General features: G+C 41.1%; 1 protein-coding gene across 9 annotated transcripts in view; it reads right to left on the bottom strand.

The window, feature by feature from the left end:
• The window catches only part of LOC143294722 (uncharacterized), a 60,968-nt gene that overhangs the window by 5,695 nt on the left and 35,056 nt on the right, over positions 1 to 20,217 (bottom strand). For all 9 annotated transcript variants that reach the window (XM_076606154.1, XM_076606153.1, XM_076606156.1 and 6 more), the window contains 10 exons: positions 19,843 to 19,930; positions 19,176 to 19,347; positions 18,101 to 18,189; positions 17,145 to 17,403; positions 14,194 to 14,378; positions 12,294 to 12,462; positions 9,954 to 10,145; positions 9,289 to 9,450; positions 4,891 to 4,978; positions 1,070 to 1,151 (listed from right to left, as the gene is read on the bottom strand). In XM_076606154.1, the coding sequence (XP_076462269.1) occupies positions 1,070 to 1,151; positions 4,891 to 4,978; positions 9,289 to 9,450; positions 9,954 to 10,145; positions 12,294 to 12,462; positions 14,194 to 14,378; positions 17,145 to 17,403; positions 18,101 to 18,189; positions 19,176 to 19,347; positions 19,843 to 19,930 (1,486 nt within the window). The remainder of the gene's footprint in view (positions 1 to 1,069; positions 1,152 to 4,890; positions 4,979 to 9,288; positions 9,451 to 9,953; positions 10,146 to 12,293; positions 12,463 to 14,193; positions 14,379 to 17,144; positions 17,404 to 18,100; positions 18,190 to 19,175; positions 19,348 to 19,842; positions 19,931 to 20,217) is intronic.

The following is a 20,217-nucleotide window of genomic DNA, read 5'->3' as shown; positions in this document are numbered from 1 at the left end:
GGATATGTGTGAACTTCGTGTGCGCACCCAGGTGCTCAGTATGATTGTGTGGGTGTGCAGTGTGCAGCTGGGTGGATATGTGTGAACTTTGTGTGCGCACTCAGGTGCTCAGTATGATTGTGTGGGTGTGCAGTGTGCAGCTGGGTGGATATGTGTGAACTTCGTGTGCACACCCAGGTGCTCAGTATGATTGTGTGGGTGTGCAGTGTGCAGCTGGGTGGATATGTGTGAACTTTGTGTGCGCACCCAGGTGCTCAGTATGATTGTGTGGGTGTGCAGTGTGCAGCTGGGTGGATATGTGTGAACTTCGTGTGCACACCCAGGTGCTCAGTATGATTGTGTGGGTGTGCAGTGTGCAGCTGGGTGGATATGTGTGAACTTCGTGTGCACACCCAGGTGCTCAGTATGATTGTGTGGGTGTGCAGTGTGCAGCTGGGTGGATATGTGTGAACTTTGTGTGCGCACTCAGGTGCTCAGTATGATTGTGTGGGTGTGCAGTGTGCAGCTGGGTGGATATGTGTGAACTTTGTGTGCACACCCAGGTGCTCAGTATGATTGTGTGGGTGTGCAGTGTGCAGCTGGGTGGATATGTGTGAACTTCGTGTGCACACCCAGGTGCTCAGTATGATTGTGTGGGTGTGCAGTGTGCAGCTGGGTGGATATGTGTGAACTTCGTGTGCACACCCATATGTGTGAACTTTGTGTGCACACCCAGGTGCTCAGTATGATTGTGTGGGTGTGCAGTGTGCAGCTGGGTGGATATGTGTGAACTTTGTGTGCACACCCAGGTGCTCAGTATGATTGTGTGGGTGTGCAGTGTGCAGCTGGGTGGATATGTGTGAACTTTGTGTGCGCACACAGGTGCTCAGTATGATTGTGTTCACACTTAGGTGCTCAGTGTGCCTGTATTTCTATACACAGAATATGTGGCTATGGAACAATATCAGACAACTCATCGAATATTGAAGAAGATCATCTAAAAGTGCACACATATACACACATGCATTTTCATGCACAAAACTCTATATAAAAAAAAGAAAAGAAAAAAAAGAATCAATAATCAATTTACCTCAGGAACATGAATTTTAAAAGCACTGCCCGGGATCGTAAATTTTGCTCTCCGTTTCTTTGCAGACTTCCAACAATAACACCTATCAAAGGAAAAAACCCAGAAACAATAAATTATATAACACATTTTAATGACATGCTCTCATCACACACACACACACACACACACACACACAGAAAAAACACAAATGAAGGGAAAAAATATTAATTCTAACAACCCATATTCCTCAATTAACCTGCTATGCAGCAGTTTTGTTGTTCAACCTTGTACGTTTTGTGTTACATAACATTTCTAAAAAGCTGAAATGTGGGACTAGAAACTCATTATGAATTTTTTGGGGGGTTGTTTTATTTATTTATTTATTTATTTTTAGAAAAAGGATATAGATTCATTCACACTTTTTATTTATTTATTTTATTGTTGTTCTTCTTCTGATGGATATTTGTTGCATTTTCTAATGTTTGATGAGTGCTGACTCATGTCCTTTGCTGTTTTTAAAAAAGATGGGCGCCATAGCCGAATGGTTAAAGTGTTGGACTTTTTTTGATCTGAGGGTCCCGGGTTCGAATCACGGTGATGGCGCCTGGTGGGTAAAGGGTGGAGATTTTTACGATCTCCCAGGTCAACATATGTGCAGACCTGCCAGTGCCTGAACCCCCTTCGTGTGTATACACAAGCATAAGATCAAATACGCACGTTAAAGATCCTGTAATCCATGTCAGCGTTCGGTGGGTTATGGAAACAAGAACATACCCAGCATGCACCCCCCCGAAAGCGGAGTATGGCTGCCTACATGGCGGGGTAAAAACGGTCATATACGTAAAAAGCCCACTCGCGTATATACGAGTGAACGTGGGAGCTGAAGCCCATGAACGCAGAAGAAGAAGTTTAAAAAAAAAATTTGTTGTTGCTAATGCACTAGTGCGTGTTGCATGTGACTATTTCACTCACTCCTCTCTCAGTCACTTCCGATGTGTGCTTTCATAGATGTTGTTGTTTTTCCCAGTGCATAAAAAAATAAATATAAAAGTACCAGATAAATAATAATAATAATAATAATAATATGCATAATTCTATAAATAATATGAAGAGGCAGAAGCAGAAGAAGAATTATGTTTGTCTTGTATCTGTATGAACTGTATTTTTCAATGAGATTTGCTCATAAGAATAACAAAGATCGGAGATGATTTTTTTTCTTGGCAATACTTATACACATCTTCCTGTACATAGTATTTAAAGTGTGGGCTTTCATATCTTTATTTTGGGCACCAAACAAGACTTAGTATACTGTTTTTTGTACTCCCTCCCCCCCCCCCCCCCCAATGCTATTGCATATATAGCATTCAACTACTTTCCCAAAAATAACTGACACTGGGCATCAAACAATGAAGTGCTCGATAAAATCTACCACATCTTTGCGTGTAAATCTTTTGAGCAGCAGAATGTTTGTTGGGTATATGATACGAAGGATCTTCCATGATAGTCCACGCAGTCTTACTTCCTTTGTGGCAAAATGGGGGATTAGCCAGGAATTTTCATATTCAATTCAAAACCAAATTTTCTTTTCCAGAATCCACAGACACATGGATTTCCTTTAACTCTTTCATTTGTTCAATTTTCTGAGCACTTTGAAATTGCTTTTGGTTTATCACTGAGACTGTTTGCAAAGTGTCTTTCATTTGTCAAAGAATGAATCTGTGTACCTGTCTGTTTGATCCATTCTTTCCAGACAGCTGGGATAGTAGTCATTAAAGCATGGTATTCAGAATAAGTTAAAAGTATTTCTGTGAAATACTTTGTTTTCTTGCAACGTGTATGGTCTTTTTTCTATCCACAATTCTGTCTAATCCAAATTCCAACCACGTGGGAAAAAAATGGTTTTTTTTAATTGTATGAGACTGTTGTTCCACAGAAGTTGGTTATGGAAGTCTTGAAAATAAATGTGGTTTTTTTTTGCTGATTCTATTGGTTTGGTTTCTAAATATGTAAAGAAAACTTTTTTTTTCCAAATACAAGTGCAATACTGACAATATCTTTTAATCTGCTAGTCTACGATTTACATCAAGGAGATTTGGCCATTTGTTTGCATGAGAGAGAGAGCGAGTGTGCGGGCAGAGAGAGGGCAAGGAGAGAGAGAGAGAGAGAGAGAGAGAGAGAGAGAGAGAGAGAGAGAGAGAGAGACGGTGAGACAGACAGACAGAGAGAGAGAGAGAGAGAGAGAGAGAGAGACAGACAGACAGTGAGACAGACAGAGAAAGAGAGAGAGACAGTGAGACAGACAGACAGAGAGAGAGACAGTGAGACAGACAGACAGAGAGACAGTGAGACAGACAGACAGAGAGAGACAGTGAGACAGTGAGACAGACAGAGAGAGACAGTGAGACAGACAGACAGACAGAGAGAGAGAGAGAGAGAGAGAGAGAGAGAGAGAGAGAGAGACAGAAATTTCAGTTTCAGTTTCTCAAGGAGGAGCCAGTGCATTTGGAGAAGTTCCTATATGCTACGCCCCATCTGCTGGACAGTTGTCTGAGCAGCAACCCAACCCAATGCACTAGTCAGGCACTGAGTGCATGCATGCAGCATAATCTTTTGAGTACTTATCAAAGTGGATTTCTTTTCTGGAAATCTGCCAGAGGCCAACCCTTTTGTTGACATGGGTTCTTTTTCAGTGCGCCAAGTGTGTGCTGCACACAGGACCTCAGTTTATCATCTCATCTGAATGACTGGATGCTCCGTTTGATGATCCTGTCAGACTTGGGAGAAGGGGTGAGACTGGGAGTTCTGAACCCAGACCCCTACAGACATTGTACTGCTGTTTTAAACTGACCCCTACAGACATTGTACTGCTGTTTTAAACTGACCCCTACAGACATTGTACTGCTGTTTTAAACAGACCCCTACAGACATTGTACTGCTGTTTTAAACTGACCCCTACAGACATTGTACTGCTGTTTTAAACAGACCCCTACAGACACTATTGCTATTTCAAACTGACCCCTACAGACACTGTATTGCTATTTCAAACAGACCCCTACAGACACTGTATTGCTATTTTAAACTGACCCCTACAGACACTGTATTGCTATTTTAAACTGACCCCTACAGACAGTCTTGGTGTTTCAAACTGACCCCTACAGACACTGTATTGGTGTTTTAAACTGACCCCTACAGACACTGTATTGGTGTTTTAAACTGACCCCTACAGACACTGTATTGGTGTTTTAAACTGACCCCTACAGACACTGTATTGGTGTTTTAAACTGACCCCTACAGACACTGTCTTGTTATTTTAAACTGACCCCTACAGACACTGTATTGGTATTTTAAACTGACCCCTACAGACACTGTATTGCTATTTTAAACTGTCCCCTACAGACACTGTATTGCTATTTTAAACTGACCCCTACAGACACGGTATTGGAGACACTGTATTGCTATTTTAAACTGACCCCTACAGACAGTCTTGGTGTTTCAAACTGACCCCTACAGACACTGTATTGGTGTTTTAAACTGACCCCTACAGACACTGTATTGCTATTTCAAACTGACCCCTACAGACACTGTATTGCTATTTTAAACTGACCCCTACAGACACTGTATTGGTGTTTCAAACTGACCCCTACAGACACTGTATTGCTATTTTAAACTGACCCCTACAGACACGGTATTGGAGACACTGTATTGGTATTTCAAACTGACCCCTACAGACACTGTATTGGTGTTTTAAACTGTGTAAGCATCTTAAAACATTTTGCCACCTTCCTCCTTAGTGAGAACTAAGCACACATGCGCAGAATGTTTGCACTTAAATGCATACTTACAGCAGAAAAATCAAAAGGATGACGGTCAATGCAGAAATGATGACGCTGATAATCATGTTCTTGAATGCGTCATTGCTGCTTTCTGGAGCTGGAAATGAAAGCCAAGAGAACCTATTCATGATTGTGTCAACAACTGAACATGTCTGTCTAGTGGAGTGATAGTTTCAGTTTCAGTTTCAGTTTCAGTAGCTCAAGGAGGCGTCACTGCGTTCGGACAAATCCATATACGCTACACCACATCTGCCAAGCAGATGCCTGACCAGCAGCATAACCCAAAGCGCTTAGTCAGGCCTTGAGGGGGAAAAAAAAAGAAAAAAAAAGGTGAGTATAAATAATAGATAAGCTTACATAAATAAATAAATAATAGATAAGCTTACATAAATAAATAAATAAATAATAATTATAATATAAAAATGGTAGTAGTAATAATTAAAAAAAGAAAAAATAGACAACAATGATGATAAATAAGCAAATAAATGTAAAATATGAAGACACACATTCACACATACACCCAGTGATAGCCTAGAGGTAACACCTGAGAATCTGAGCATACTGGTTCGAATCCCGGCACAGTCACCAGCATTTTCTTCACCTCCATTAGACCTTGAGTGGTGGTTTGGACGCTAGTCATTCGGATGAGACGATAAACTGAGGTCCAGTGTGCAGCATGCACTAAATGCTTGTAAAAGAACCCACGGCAACAAAATGGTTGTCCCTGGCAAAATTCTGTAGAAAAATTCACTTCGATAGGAAGACATAAAAACTGCATGCAGGAAAAAAATTTTTTTAAATGGGTGGTGCTCTCAGTGCAGCAACATGCTCTCCCTGGGGACAGCAGCCTGAATTTCACACAGAGAAATCTGTTGTGACAAAAAAGAGTAATACAATACAATACATATCTAAACTGGTCACAATTTTGTTTTTAACCCATTCCCACTCGCAAGATGTGCCACACACCCACCACGTTTTTGCCTCGAGAGTCCTGAAGTCCCGCCAGACCACGCTGAAACTGGATTCACTTCACTGTTTTCTCATCGTATTCATCTAAATGACTTTGATGGATAAAATGACTGAGCTAGTCAACGACCTGACCAACAATGTGAAGGAATAAATTTGAAGGGGCATAAAAAGCCAAAAATGGCTAAGTTGTATAAAACAACGCCCCAAATCCTGATCCTGATCCTAAATGGAGAGCATGTCGCCAATAACCACAATTATCATGATACACTGAAAGACAAGTGCACTACCGTATCTTACGCACTACCAGGTGATAATTTTGTGATTAAAATCTTTTAAAATGCTGTCGTGAATCAAAATCCTGTTGAAATTGACTTCTGAACCTGGGAATATGATGTTGATGGCAGAGAACAAGGAATAAAACCTTCCAATAAATCAGAAGAAAACAAACAAACACACAACTCACATTCACAAAAGAAACAAGGAAGAGACGGAACATGTGAAGTGTTCTGATGATGATGTCATCAACTTCCCTTGAAGGGAAAGCCATCAATCCATTAACCTTTAAGTTGCCTACATGACAAGATAATTCGTCGTTACAGCCATTTAAGCTTCACTGGCATAGTGACGAGATAATTGGTCACTGTAATATTCGGACTTTTCCCTGGCTTGTAATTGAGATTGTTGACAAAAACACTGGTAGCTTTAGCTTGGGGAATCTTTCTAGATTTAACTGAAAGCTAGATCTACACTCAAGCTGTGCAATCCGAGTTGCACCAAACTGACCAAAACTGCTTTCTTTAGCAGCTCAGAAAGAAATTAACTGTCAACCTGAAGACGAAGACTGTGATCGACTTTTATCGTACGATTAGACAGAAAATTGAGGGGGCAATCAAGAGACTGCCAAAAGAGTGAGTGACACTGGACAAAGCAGACTCCACCCACATGACTGAGAGTGACGCAACTGAAATAGGGCAGTACACGGTGGGAATGACATTGTTGGTACTGAGCCAAAGCGGGGGAGATGTAGAGGTGGAAATAGGGTGAGGTGACAGGGCTAACTGGACATGGTGTACTGGGTCAGAGAGGGGGAAGAGAGGGGGAAGAGGAGGGGAAGGGGAGGGGGGGTGGGGGGCTGGGGAGGGGGTGGGGGGGGAGCGGCCATACTGTTTGAGGGGATCATGTAGGACCGACAAGTATCATTGTATTGTATTGTATTGTATTGTATTGTATTATATCGTATCATATTGTACTGTTGTTTTTTTTTGTTTTTTTTTGTCACAACAGATTTCTCTGTGTGAAATTCGGGCTGCTCTCCCAAGGGAGAGCGCGTCACTACACTGACAGCGCCACCCATTTTATTTGTATTTTTTTCTGCATGCAGTTTTGTTTTTGTTTTGTTTTTTTGATTTGTTTTCCTATCGAATTGGGTTTTTCTACAGAATTTTGCCAGTGACAACCCTTTTGTTGCCGCAGGTTCTTTTACGTGCGCAGTGTGCATGCTGCGCCTTGGTTTATTGTCTCATCCGAATGACTAGTGTCCAGACCACCACTCAAGGTCTAGTGGAGGGGGAGAAAATACTGGCGACTGTGCCATGATTCGAACCAGTGCGCTCAGATTCTCTTGCTTCCTAGGCAGACATGTTACCTCTAGGCCATTACTCCACATTCATTCAGCCTGATACTGCCGACATTACTGGAGACAGCGGACTGAAGAAAGACCACACAACATGGGCTGCACTGACTTTTTCACTTTTTTTTTGTTTTTTGTAGATGATAATCTAAATCATAACTTTGTTGAGGAAACCAATTTGTATGCACAGCAGACACTCCAACAGATACAGACAAATCCAGGCAGGCAGAAAAAAAAGTACCCCAGACTATCAGTATGGACAGATACAAATGTGTTTGAAATGAAACAGCTCTTGGCTTTGGCTGACGGGCATGGTTTTTCAAGAAAACTGATTTGACTGAAAGGACTGGACAGTCACATCAAAGTTGTTATTGCTAAAAGTAGTCATATCAAGTATATGTCTCTCTCTCTTTTTTCGTATTGTGGTTGTTTTAGTATAATTTGTGTGTATAGTTATTATCAATTTTTCAAAAAAAATATTATAATACTGTGCAAATGACCAGACTAGTATTCACAATGAACAAGTTGAAAATCTGACGATAAACAGAACGCCGATTTCAAAACAATTGCATGGCTATGGAAAAACACAAGATTTGAAAACATCATATGTTTTGTATTCTTAATTCACTTATCTATCTGAAAATATATAACTTTCATGGGTCTCCCTCCAATAACAAATTGCACAGAATTATTTGAAAATATATACCCGTTTTTTTGTGAAAAAACCCCACACACCTGGCAAACAGATTTCACATAAATCTTATTTTCCCAGGCAGCGGAAGGATTAATGCTAAATTTCTACCTCATGTTTGTCAGTGATTTCCATATGTCACAATGTTTTGGCTTCTTGGCAGGCAAAACTGTGCGAATGTGAGTATGAATGTGTGTATTGTTTGTATCTGTGTTTGTATATGATTTTAGATTTATATTCATATTTTGTTATGTACTATCCCCCCCAATATTCCTTGGTAATAAAGACATATTCTATTCTATTCTATTCTATGTGTGCGTGCATGCATGGGTATTCCATGTTTTTGTAAGCAATTTCTCAAGCTGCTCTAAAAGCTAAAGTTTGTTTCTTTGAACTTTTATCTTTTCAGCATTTGCTTATTATTTGAATATGCACCTTATATCATGCTGCCCCTTATGATTTGTAAAATTTTGATTTTTTTCACTTCGGAGGATACATTGTATAATCCAGAGAGCCTCACATTTAGGATCTAACTAGAACAAAACCAGAATCTATTACGACTATAGAAAGGAAGCTGTATGAACAACCTATTCATAATTTGGTAACACTGATATGAATATACTTTGGGTGGATGAATGGTCCTCACACAACAATTTATCATGATGCTTTCATTGCACTATTGACTGCGTTATCATTTTCAGATTCACATATATACACATTTTTCTATCTCATTTCCCATATTCTGCTGCTTTTCTTTTTAATTCATTCATCTTACAATCTTTTTTCTTTTTTTTTCATATTTAAATATTCATTTACTTCTTTATTTTTTTTATATATATAAAAAATTATTCATTCATTTATTTATTTTCTCAAGGCCTGACTAAGCGCGTTGGGTTACGCTGCTGGTCAGGCATCTGCTTGGCAGTTGTGGTGTAGCGTATATGGATTTGTCTAAATGCAGTGACGCCTCCCTGAGCTACTGATACTGATCATCTTACTTCATTCATTTTCTTGTTGTCTTAGAATGAATCAAAAATCTTAAAAAGAATTATCAACTTTGTTATAAATGAACTAAAAATCAAAAACAACTACAACAACAAAAAAGAGATCAACTGACCTGCAGTGGTGTTGGCAGTGAGGCAGGACCACCTTAGTAACTGTCCGCTGTGTCCAACACTCACCCCCACACAGTACCCCTTTCCCGCCTCCAAACCTCGCCAATCATACTTTATCCCCCCCTGCAGGTTGTCTTGTGGCGTCAGTGGCAACTGGACATAATCTATGGGAATAGAAAAAAAAAAAAAGAAAGAAAAGAAAAGAAAACAACAACAAAAAACTTGCATTCTTGAGTCACGAGTCATAGATAAAGAAGTACACATTCAAACACATGTACGTTACAAAGACAAGAAACACTGACAACACACAAATCATCATGCATGGTTTACTTCCAGCAAAAGTTCCAATAATGAAGAAATCACCAAATGTCTGTAAAATTATGGACACCAATTACATCATAATTTTGAGGAATATTTTCTTGAAGTACAACAAAGTCTAACAGTCTTTTATTTCAACAGAAGCAATGTTTGACCACCTTTTCCTATGACTAAAAACAAATCAAAATAATTGACAACTCACAGCATGAGATACTAAAACAGAAAGAGTGAAAAGTAGAGACCCTAGTACATACATTTATAGTGGTATTATCTTGTTTACCAATGTAAATGAAACCTAAGCGTCAATTTCAATGGGTTGCTTTGACAAAGAAGAAATAAAAGCGCTTACCAGTTTGTGCCATTAGCTTGCCACAGCTTTCTTTGCAACTGTCCACTAAACTGTCCAGCCTCCTGACGCCAATGGCATACCAATCAGGGCGATCATATCGATGACGATGATCTTCACCGCAGGGCAAGGGGAATCTCACGCTCAGGGCATCAGCACTGGGTATCACTGTCTGCACCGATACTTTACTCTGCACTGCACAGAAACATTCAGCTCATAATTATTACACAAAAACTCCACAGTATTCCACAGATGTTCCGTGCGAAAAACATTCATAGAATAAGAGATGTCATACTGATATTGCTGAAAATAAGAATAATGCCCACAATCATTGCTCAAAATGTGTTTTGAATGCTATGGGTTCAACTGATTCAAATAAATATGATTGGTGTAATGATGTAAGAGATGCAACTGAACATTTTTGACTCACTTGTGTAAACAAAGTGAGTCTATGTTTTAACCTGGTGTTCGGTTGTCTGTGTGTGTGTGTGTGTGTGTGTGTGTGTGTGTGTCTGTGTGTCCGTGGTAAACTTTAACATTGACATTTTCTCTGCAAATACTTTGTCAGTTGACACCAAATTTGGCATAAAAATAGGACAAATTCAGTTCTTTCCAGTCATCTTGTTCAAAACAATATTGCACCTCTGGGATGGGCACAAAAAAAATAAAAAATGAAGCCTAATTATATGCAAACTGTATTTACTGTTATATTTATATTTTTTTGTATTCTCTAAACTTGGCACTTTGATCTGATATTTGACCCAAGAACAATTTGATCTGATATTTGACCCAACAACAAGAGCAGTCATTATTATCATTTTTTGTTCAAACAGGAACTTCTTTTGCTAAGCATGGAAGTTTTATTTATTTTGCTAATGTTTTGGTGCAGGTAGTAAAAAAGGGAAAATACTCTGTAATTAATGCTAGGGGACTTAATTTGAATCTGGTTAGGACTTTTTTTTTTCTTTTTTTTTTAACGTGAAGTTTTATAATAGCAAATACAGAACACATTTTAACGATTCATTTTTTTTTTTTTTAAAGTGAGTCTTGAAGGCCTTGCCTCTCTTGTTTTTATTGTATTGTGCACATGCACAAAGCTTTTGGTTGGCTCTGGATATGCTGTTCATCGACTGGCTGAAAAAGATGATACAGCACTTCATGCCTACAGTACACCACAGAAACCTGGTACAGGGACTGCAGGAAATTTACCTTCTTTCCCCGCACTACCAGGGAGTACAACAAGCTCCCGCCTGAGGCAATATCAGCCTCGGCGGACAGCCTCCAATCCTACTTCTGACCTCCTCCCCCCCCCCTCCCCAATTTCAAACTTCCTTCCCACCCACAACAAAGTACGGCCTACCAACACTGTCTAGAGGCCTGAAATAGGGGTGTGTGGCCCCAGTCCCCTTAGTTAGGCACTGACTACCCAAACAAACCCCACAACACAACAGCAAACCGGAACCCTTGTATAATGCCAGAATCTTCGGCGGGCAGATATGAAAGAAGAAGATGCATTATCGCTAAACAGTGCAGTTTTTGGAACTGATGAACATGTAAAAACTGGCGACACATTTGATTTTATCTTACCATTTGCCAGCTTACATATTTAGAAATGTTAGATGTAAATATTCTAACCAAATCTATTTTCCTAAAAGCGGTTAACCACTCAGTTGAAAAGGTAATTACTCAAAGTGAAAATAAACAATAATGTGTACAAATCCTATGTGGAATGAAACAATTTTAAGCCAATGTTCTTGGACATAGAACAGATGAACGACAGTTTCTGACATGTTCAATGACAAGTGTGATTTTACGACATATACACCATGTCAATGTGACTGCATAGTACTGTAATCAAATTTGTTTATACAAAATGTCTATTGTTTGTTTTGCTTGTCTGTTTTCTTTGGTTTCCTTTTTTTTTCACTTCACACAAAGTTGTTGTCTTTTAATAGAAAACTAAAATCTGCCAGTCGCTGTTCAGTTGTTCAAAGTGACAAAACTGTTAACAAACACACACATAAAAAGACAGAATTCATGCAGTCCTGAATCTATACAGCCCAGAGAGTTTATAAAGTCTGAAAGACTAAAACCAATGTCATACAAAAAGACTGGCCCATAAACTTTCAACTGGTCTGATTTTGACTAGGATGGGTAACTTGATGTGTTTTTTTTGTGTTTTGTTTTTCCCCAATTTGTTTTCCTTTGAAGAAAGAACAGTTGCTGATAAGCATAAATAAAAACCCAACAAGACAACACAAACACACACACACACGCACACATGAAAACCCCAAAGCCAACACTACCCACTTCCCCTTGCACAGAAGGCAGGGAGTGACTCACATCCATTTCTGCTGTAAAAACAGCCCACTTTCTGCAGCCCACTGCTGCGTCCGTCAGGCGTTACCGTGGAAACGAAGAAAGCGGCTGTAAGGTCCTTGTCTCGAGGAGCAGTTTGAATGAAGGAGAATGTGCTGACACCCTTCTCCACAGGTCTGGACACCATGTTAGTCTGGGGGGTGGGGTGGAGTGGGGTGGGGTGGGGGAACAAACAGTATCAGTATCAGTAGCTCAAGGAGGCGTCACTGCATTTGGTCAAATCCATATACGCTACACCACATCTACCAAGCAGATGCCTGACCAGCAGCTTAACCCAACAAACAACAAACAAACAAAAAAAGTAATAAAAAAAAGTAAATAAATAAACCAAAAACAACAACAACCAAAAAACCAATACAAAAAAAAGAAAAAAAAAAGAAAAAGAAAAAAAAGTAAAAATATCATAAATAAATAAAATACTAAATACTCAGCTGAGGGGAGGAGCTAGCCCTGGGCCCAAAACACACACCTCTGATAGGCAGGAACCTGCATCCTGTCACTAAACTGTCTGGAACACAAGCCACTAGTCAACAGCGGTCTGCTTTGTCATGGATGAATTACTGATTGTAGTTCTGACTGGTATTACTAAACCCTCTGAGCAAACACCTGATGGGGAGATGCCTGAAGGTATGCTGATTCCTCTGTGTGTGTGTGTGTGTGTGTGTGTGTGTGCACATGTGTGTATGTTTGTGTGTGTGTGTGTGTGTGCACATGTGTGTATGTTTGTGTGTGTGTGTGTGTGTGTGTGTGTGTGTGTGTGTGTGTGTGTGCACATGTGTGTATGTTTATGTGTGTGTGTGTGTGTGTGTGTGTGTGTGTGCACATGTGTGTATGTTTGTGTGTGTGTGTGTGCACATGTGTGTGTGTGTGTGTGTGTGTGTGTGTGTGCACATGTGTGTATGTTTGTGTGTGTGTGTGTGTGTGTTAGAGAGAGAGAGAGAGAGAGAGAGAGACTCTAAGGGACAGTACTGAGCTGCTGTAATGTGACCAGTGGGTCACAATGTCACTGACCTTTGGGGCGGGGCCATTCTCATCAACAGACAAAAGAGCACTCCATCCAAATTAGGACAGGACTCAGCATTCCATTGTGAAAGTATTCCGTAAAAATAAAAAGTATTCTTAAGCAGGGTACACGTCTGCATATTGATCATCATTTACAAACATAATACATAAAACCACAAATGACTCTTAAAATCAAATACCAACACAATTAACCTCACGTACAAAACACACTGCTGCCCCCATACATCCTCTAGCTAACAAAAGATTATCTTCAAGAATGCAAATGTAAAATCATATGGACTGATGGAAGGAAAGCAACAGCCGAATGGTTGAAGCACTGGACTTTCAATCTGAGGGTCCCGGGTTGGAATCTCGGCGACGGTACCTGATGGGTAAAGGGTGGAGATTTTCCGGTCTCCCAGGTCAACACATATGTGCAGACCTGCTAGTGCCTAAACCCCCTTCGTGTGTATTCGCACGCAGAAGATCAAATATGCATGTTAAAGATCCTGTAATCCATGTCGGCATTTGGTTGGATATGGAAACAAGAACATTCCCAGCATGCACATCCCCAAAAACTGAGTATAACTGCCTACATGGTGGGGTAAATAAACAAAACGGTCATACATGTAAAATGTTACATGTCTGTCTCAGTGTGTATGTGTGCATGCCTGAAATCTGATAGAATGACACAGGAAACGAATGATGAGCGCCCAGTGGCAGCCGTCAGTCGGCTCTACCCAGGTAGGCAGCCTGTTGTGCAAATGACCCCGTGTTTGTAAAGTGCTTAGAGCTTGGTCTCCGAACGAGGATAGGCACTGTATTAGTGTCCATATCAGTCAATCAATCAAAAGCATCTTACCACACAATGGGAATATTGCATGAAGGAATTGGACTTGCTGGGCCTGAGGGTGGCATTGCAGTGGTGTACAAAATACTGGAGCTGGTCATGCTGGTCATAGTCAGGGGGAGCCCAGTAAAGGTCAAAGATCAACAGTGATGCCGATTCCTTTATCTCCAACACAATGTTTCGAGGCGCAGTTGGTGCTTAAAAAAAAAAGATAATAAACAATAAACAATTGTCATAATAATAATAATAAACAATAAAGCAACGCACAAACATTCATTTTCTTGTCAGATACCGCATATACATGTGTGCAAACACATTCATGACATTTAAATAAACTTTATCTATACAGGGCACGTATAAATTTCCACACTTAGATTTGTGCGTTCACAGTGCCATTCACACACTAAATGCCTGCAAAGTGGAAAACAGAGAGAGAGACAGACACACAGACACAAAGACACACAGAGACAGAGACAGAAAGACAGAGAGAGATAGAAAGAGAGAGAGAGACAGAGAGAGAAAAATGCAACTGTGTTAGAAAGTGAAACAAGAACAAGTATCATGCAATCATGAAATGCAAAATCATGTTGATCCTTGGACAGGCCACAACTTTCTTCCTACTCCATCAAGTTCTTAACAACTCAGCTGACACACTGAGATCCCATGTGCAGCAATGCAATCAGCCCACACAGAAGAACCAAAAGCAACAAAATCCTCATCATCCAAAATTTCACGAAGAAAATACTCATTCTGGAAGGTTATCTGATACACAGTACACATGTGGAAAGGGAAAACCCCAAACAGGTAGACTGCTCTGTGGTTGAAGAATACTCGCTACAACCCCCAAGATGGCAGCCTGGATTTTGTTCATGTAAATCTGAATGTGACAAAAAAGTAATACAATACACTAAAAATTTTGAATATCTAAACACAAGACAGACAAGGCCTTCAAGACTCGCTTGTGATTCGCACTCAATCCAACAAAGGAATCACCAAAAAACACACTGCAAAACATTATATGGCAAACAGACACAATGATGTGACATTGACCTTTGACTTCTAAATTTACAAAGCACTGAGGATCTGGCCAAAAGAAATCACTACATGGTATACCATGTTGAATGAAAATTGGATGTAATCCAAAGTTTTACCATGCTTTTACATTTTCCCAAACAGGCAATGTTGTGACCTTGACCTTGTTTCTATTCACCATGACCAATCATTGTACTAAGCTTGCTGTAGATTATATTGAAGACCACTCTCTTGCATGCAGAAATATTTCCTATCAACATCATTATGACACATTGTGACCTTGACCTTTAACCTTTGAATTTCTTTAGAGATCATACTGTACCCTCTACCAGTCACAAGGCCACATTTGGTTAAGTTGGTAAGATGTTCTCTATCAAGCGTTTTATATTTTGCCAAAGTATGACCTTGACCTTTGACCCCTCACCATGTCTACTATATCCCCATAAAGGGATGACTTTAAAGGTCTCATTCATACCTGTCATCCTGACAACCTTGGTTTCTATGCCGCTGATAGCATCCGAGAAAATGCCTATGCTGAAGTTTACCATGAACACACAGGCACACACATGGACAGACACTGCAGACAACCGACACGCTAGGTCATTACACAGACTCACTTTGTTCACAGAAGTGAGCCAAACACAATCACAGTGGACAGCTGCCGTGATGAAGTCATTTCTACTGTGGAACGAAGGGATGTGGGTTTGAACCCATCAGAGTCAATATCAGTGTTGAATTGTTTTGGTCTGTGGCAGTGAAGACTGCCCCTCCAACCATCCAGTCATAGTACACATAAATCTGCCGACAACACAGACCTTGAGAGAAACTCACCCACAGCATAAAACTGGGGATCGAAACTGAGATCACCATGACAGCAGGGCCTGAAAGGCTACAGAATCTGGGACAATGTTTCTTTGTTGTTGTATTTTCTATACTGACATTCATGATGAATGATGATGAAAATGATGACAAAACTGCTATGTACGTCCACTTAGGTTTGGGACTATGTGACAAGGCTGCGCTCAATACATTTCTTTTTAAAAATTCACCCTGGCATTAATATTAACCAGACACATGCAGTGTTGTTCAGGAAAATTTGAGCAACACCCAAAGACACATTCATGAAGCGGATGATCCTTGAACATGGGGTCCCAGTCTTCCTGCTGGAGTCATCGACACTCTCAACACTGGGCAGGAGCTGGCCACATGCCACAGATAACCCCCCTCTGCTGGGACTCAACCCACATCCTCCCAGCTGTCAGTCCACTATGCTGGCCATGTTGCCACAGCAACTGGTGTGGCAGAACAGACTTGGGTGTGGCTGTGTCTGTAGAATTCAGGAAGAGTGCTTCAGCACTGAAGATGAAAGGAGAGCAAAAAAAAAAAAAAAAAAAAAAAAAAAAAAAAAAAAAAAAAAAACCAAAAAAAAACAAACAAACAAACAACTGTCAGTGTGTGACAAGGGTAATGTATACTGACAGGAATGTCAGCATCCTGTACAGCATCCACACTCTCCAAAGCCTGGAACTCTCTACCTGTCTGGGGAAAGTCCTGGTTCATCAGCTGTCTTCATTATGAAAAGCTTGCCCAGCTGTAGCTCAATTACCAAACTCATCCTCCTCCCCTTTTTTTTTCTAAATACCTGCCTTCTGAGCAGACCTCTCTATCACTCATATCACATCACACATCATTTACTGATCGTGGTTGTTACAAATAAGCTGATTTTCCAAAGAAATCATGATTAGCAGAGAAAATTACCACAGAGATTGACGAGTTTCAGGTTAAGAAAATACAAAAAGCAACCTTTGTTTTGCGAGTAATGAGCAGTATAATAAATGTGCCACTGCCTTAATAGCATGCCATGTTACAAAACACCACACACATCACCTGTCACTTTGTATCGCGGCATGACAGAACCTTCATCAACTTACGTGGAGCAGCGTGTACGTGCAGGATCTTTGTGGAAGCAGCTGATGGCCCAGCAGCGTTGTGGGCCTGGAGTCTGAGCAGGTACTCTCCCCCTGCCTCCAGGCCATGGATCAGCACCGAGTTGTCCTGACCTTTGGCCTCAAACACCTGGGTGGTGTTGGCCCGGCATCCACCTTGGTGCTGCAGCCTGCTGCTGTTGGTCAGCGTCACGGTGGCCGTGTAGTGCGTCACCACGCCCCCTCTTCTGCACAGCGGGATTTCCTGACAGGGAAAAAATGAGCACTGTGAATGAACAGCTCTCTGATCAGCACATGGCTTGGTCCTCTGCTCTCAGCCATACCCGCCATTCAGTACTGAGTGTGACTGGCACTTCTTCTTCTGTGTTCGTGGGCTGCAACTCCCATGTTCATTCATGTGTACATGAGTGGGCTTTTCTTTTTTTTTTTTTTTACATGTATGACCGTTTTTACCCCGCCATGTAGGCTGCCATACTCTGCTTTCGGGGGTGTGCATGCTGAGTATGTTCTTGTTTCCATAACCCACCGAATGCTGACATGGATTACAGGATCTTTAACATGCATATTTGATCTTCTGTTTGCGTATACACATGATGGGGGTTCAGGCACAAGCAGGTCTGCACATATGTTGACCAAAGAGATCGAAAAAATCTCCACCCTTTACCCACCAGGTGCCGTTACCGAAATTTGAACCCGGGACCCTCAGACTGAAAGTCCAACGCTTTAACCACTCGGCTATTGCACCCATCTGACAGGCACAACTGTCAAATGGTTTGAGGTTGCAAGGGCAGAGATTTTTCCCACCTGCCTTTTCAACGGATGCGCAGACTTGTGATGCCTGAACCCACTTTGTGTGCACAGACACATACACAGACACAAACGCACACACACACACACACTGCAAATATTCAAGGAGTCATTAGCAATGGCCCCAGACCTACCCTGAAGTGGACGACACAGGAGACGCATGCTGTCCCCGTGACCTCGCAGTAAGCAAAGCTGTCGTGCAGGCCAGGCCCTACCTGCGGAGCTGCAACAAGGACAGTCATAGTTTCAGTTTCAGTTTCAGTAGCTCAAGGAGGTGTCACTGCGTTCGGACAAATCCATATACGCTACACCACATCTGCCAAGCAGATGCCTGACCAGCAGCGTAACCCAACGCGCTTAGTCAGGCCTTGAACAGTCATAAACACCTCTCACCTACACCCAGAAAACCTCTCACCTACACCCAGAAAACCCCTCACCTACACCCAGAAAACCTCTCACCTACAAGAAAACCTCTCAGCTACAAGAAAACCTCTCAGCTATGAGCAGAAAACCTCTCACCTACACCCAGAAAACCTCATCTACACCCAGAAAACCTCTCATCTACAACCAGAAAACCTCTCACCTACACCCAGAAAACCTCTCACCTACACCCAGAAAACCTCTCACCTACACCCAGAAAACCTCTCATCTACAACCAGAAAACCTCTCACCTACAAGCAGAAAACCCCTCACCTACACCCAGAAAACCTCTCACCTACAAGCAGAAAACCTCTCATCTACAAGCAGAAAACCTCTCACCTACAAGCAGAAAACCTCTCACCTACAAGCAGAAAACCTCTCATCTACAAGCAGAAAACCTCTCACCTACAAGCAGAAAACCTCTCACCTACACCCAGAAAACCTCTCATCTACAACCATAAAACCTCTCACCTACAAGAAAACCTCTCAGCTGTGAGCAGAAAACCTCTCACCTACACCCAGAAAACCTCTCAATACTTAGCAAAGTATTATGAGCTATTGCCATCAGGACAACGCTACAGAACTTTAAAGTTGAAATCCACAGCTCTGAAGACTTTTATTCCACGTTCAATCCACCTTTTAAATTCTTGAGAACTGTGTGTGTGTGTGTGTGTGTGTGTGTGCGCGCGCACATCTTCCCCTGCTTCTGTTTCAAACAGAAACTACTCAAGGTTTGAACTCCCAGTGCCATAATTGTGGAACAATTCAACTTTCAACAAACCCACTTACCAGCCTCGCCTGTCTTTGTAGTATTCAAGAAGATTCTCTGGCCCGGGTAGCGAGCAAAGCTTTGAACAGATATGTTGTAGAAGTATCCAGGCAAGGGCAGACCAGTGATGGGAAACCAAAGACTGGACAGCAGTTTGCAGTATTTTTGAGAGCCAAATTCCCATGAAGGCTCCTTGGAAGACACAAAAGTTTGATTCGCATTAGCCCACGCCAGGTCAGGTTTTCGGATAACTGTCAGGTGGAAAAAATACACGAGAGGAAAAATATGTGATCATTATAGTACACACACACACAACCACCCCCCTCACACGCCCACACACACACACAAGTGCATGTATACACAAACACACACATACATACATAATTTTCAGCACAGAGAAATATCTGATGAATATAATTTGCACACACAGACACACACACACACATACAAAAACATGCACATACACATTTTCAATGCATATGCAAACAATTCATTAAAAAAAAAAGTTTATAAAATACATGTCACATCATAACATATGCATCTTGTAGTGTGAAAATTCATTCTGTCTGCTTGCCTTTTGTTGTTGTGTCTAAAAACCTTCAACTGCTGTTTTTGTGACAAAGAACATGATCCTGACGTGTCTGTGTAAAGTATTCTGCCATATGTACAATCTGCACTCTGCCTTACCAACAGCTTTGAAGTGTTGGGGAAATCCCCCAACAGCACTTGGTTCAGAGCCTCCAGGTCGTCCTCCAGGTTGCGAACAAAGCCGTACCTTGATCAAATCAAATCAAATCAAATCAAAACTATTTTACCAATCTTCATGGACATTAATTTTGTGCAATCACATGCTCACTGTAAACACAAACATATTCAAATAAGGCTCACCATAAACAAAGACATGAGAACTAATGAGTCAAATACAAATTCACAATGACTGTCGAAAGACCAAAAACAAGCCACACAAAGTCACAACACACAGACACACACTCACACATATCAACTTTATAACGATGTACCACGCACATACGCATGGAGCTATGGGCTGTGCAGAAAATTCGG

This window comes from Babylonia areolata, chromosome 20 (genome assembly GCF_041734735.1).
Source record: "Babylonia areolata isolate BAREFJ2019XMU chromosome 20, ASM4173473v1, whole genome shotgun sequence".
In the NCBI taxonomy this organism is placed as follows: Eukaryota; Metazoa; Mollusca; class Gastropoda; order Neogastropoda; family Buccinidae; genus Babylonia; species Babylonia areolata.
The sequence above is the reverse complement of the archived record's forward strand: the minus strand, read 5'-3'. Positions and strand labels throughout refer to the sequence as shown.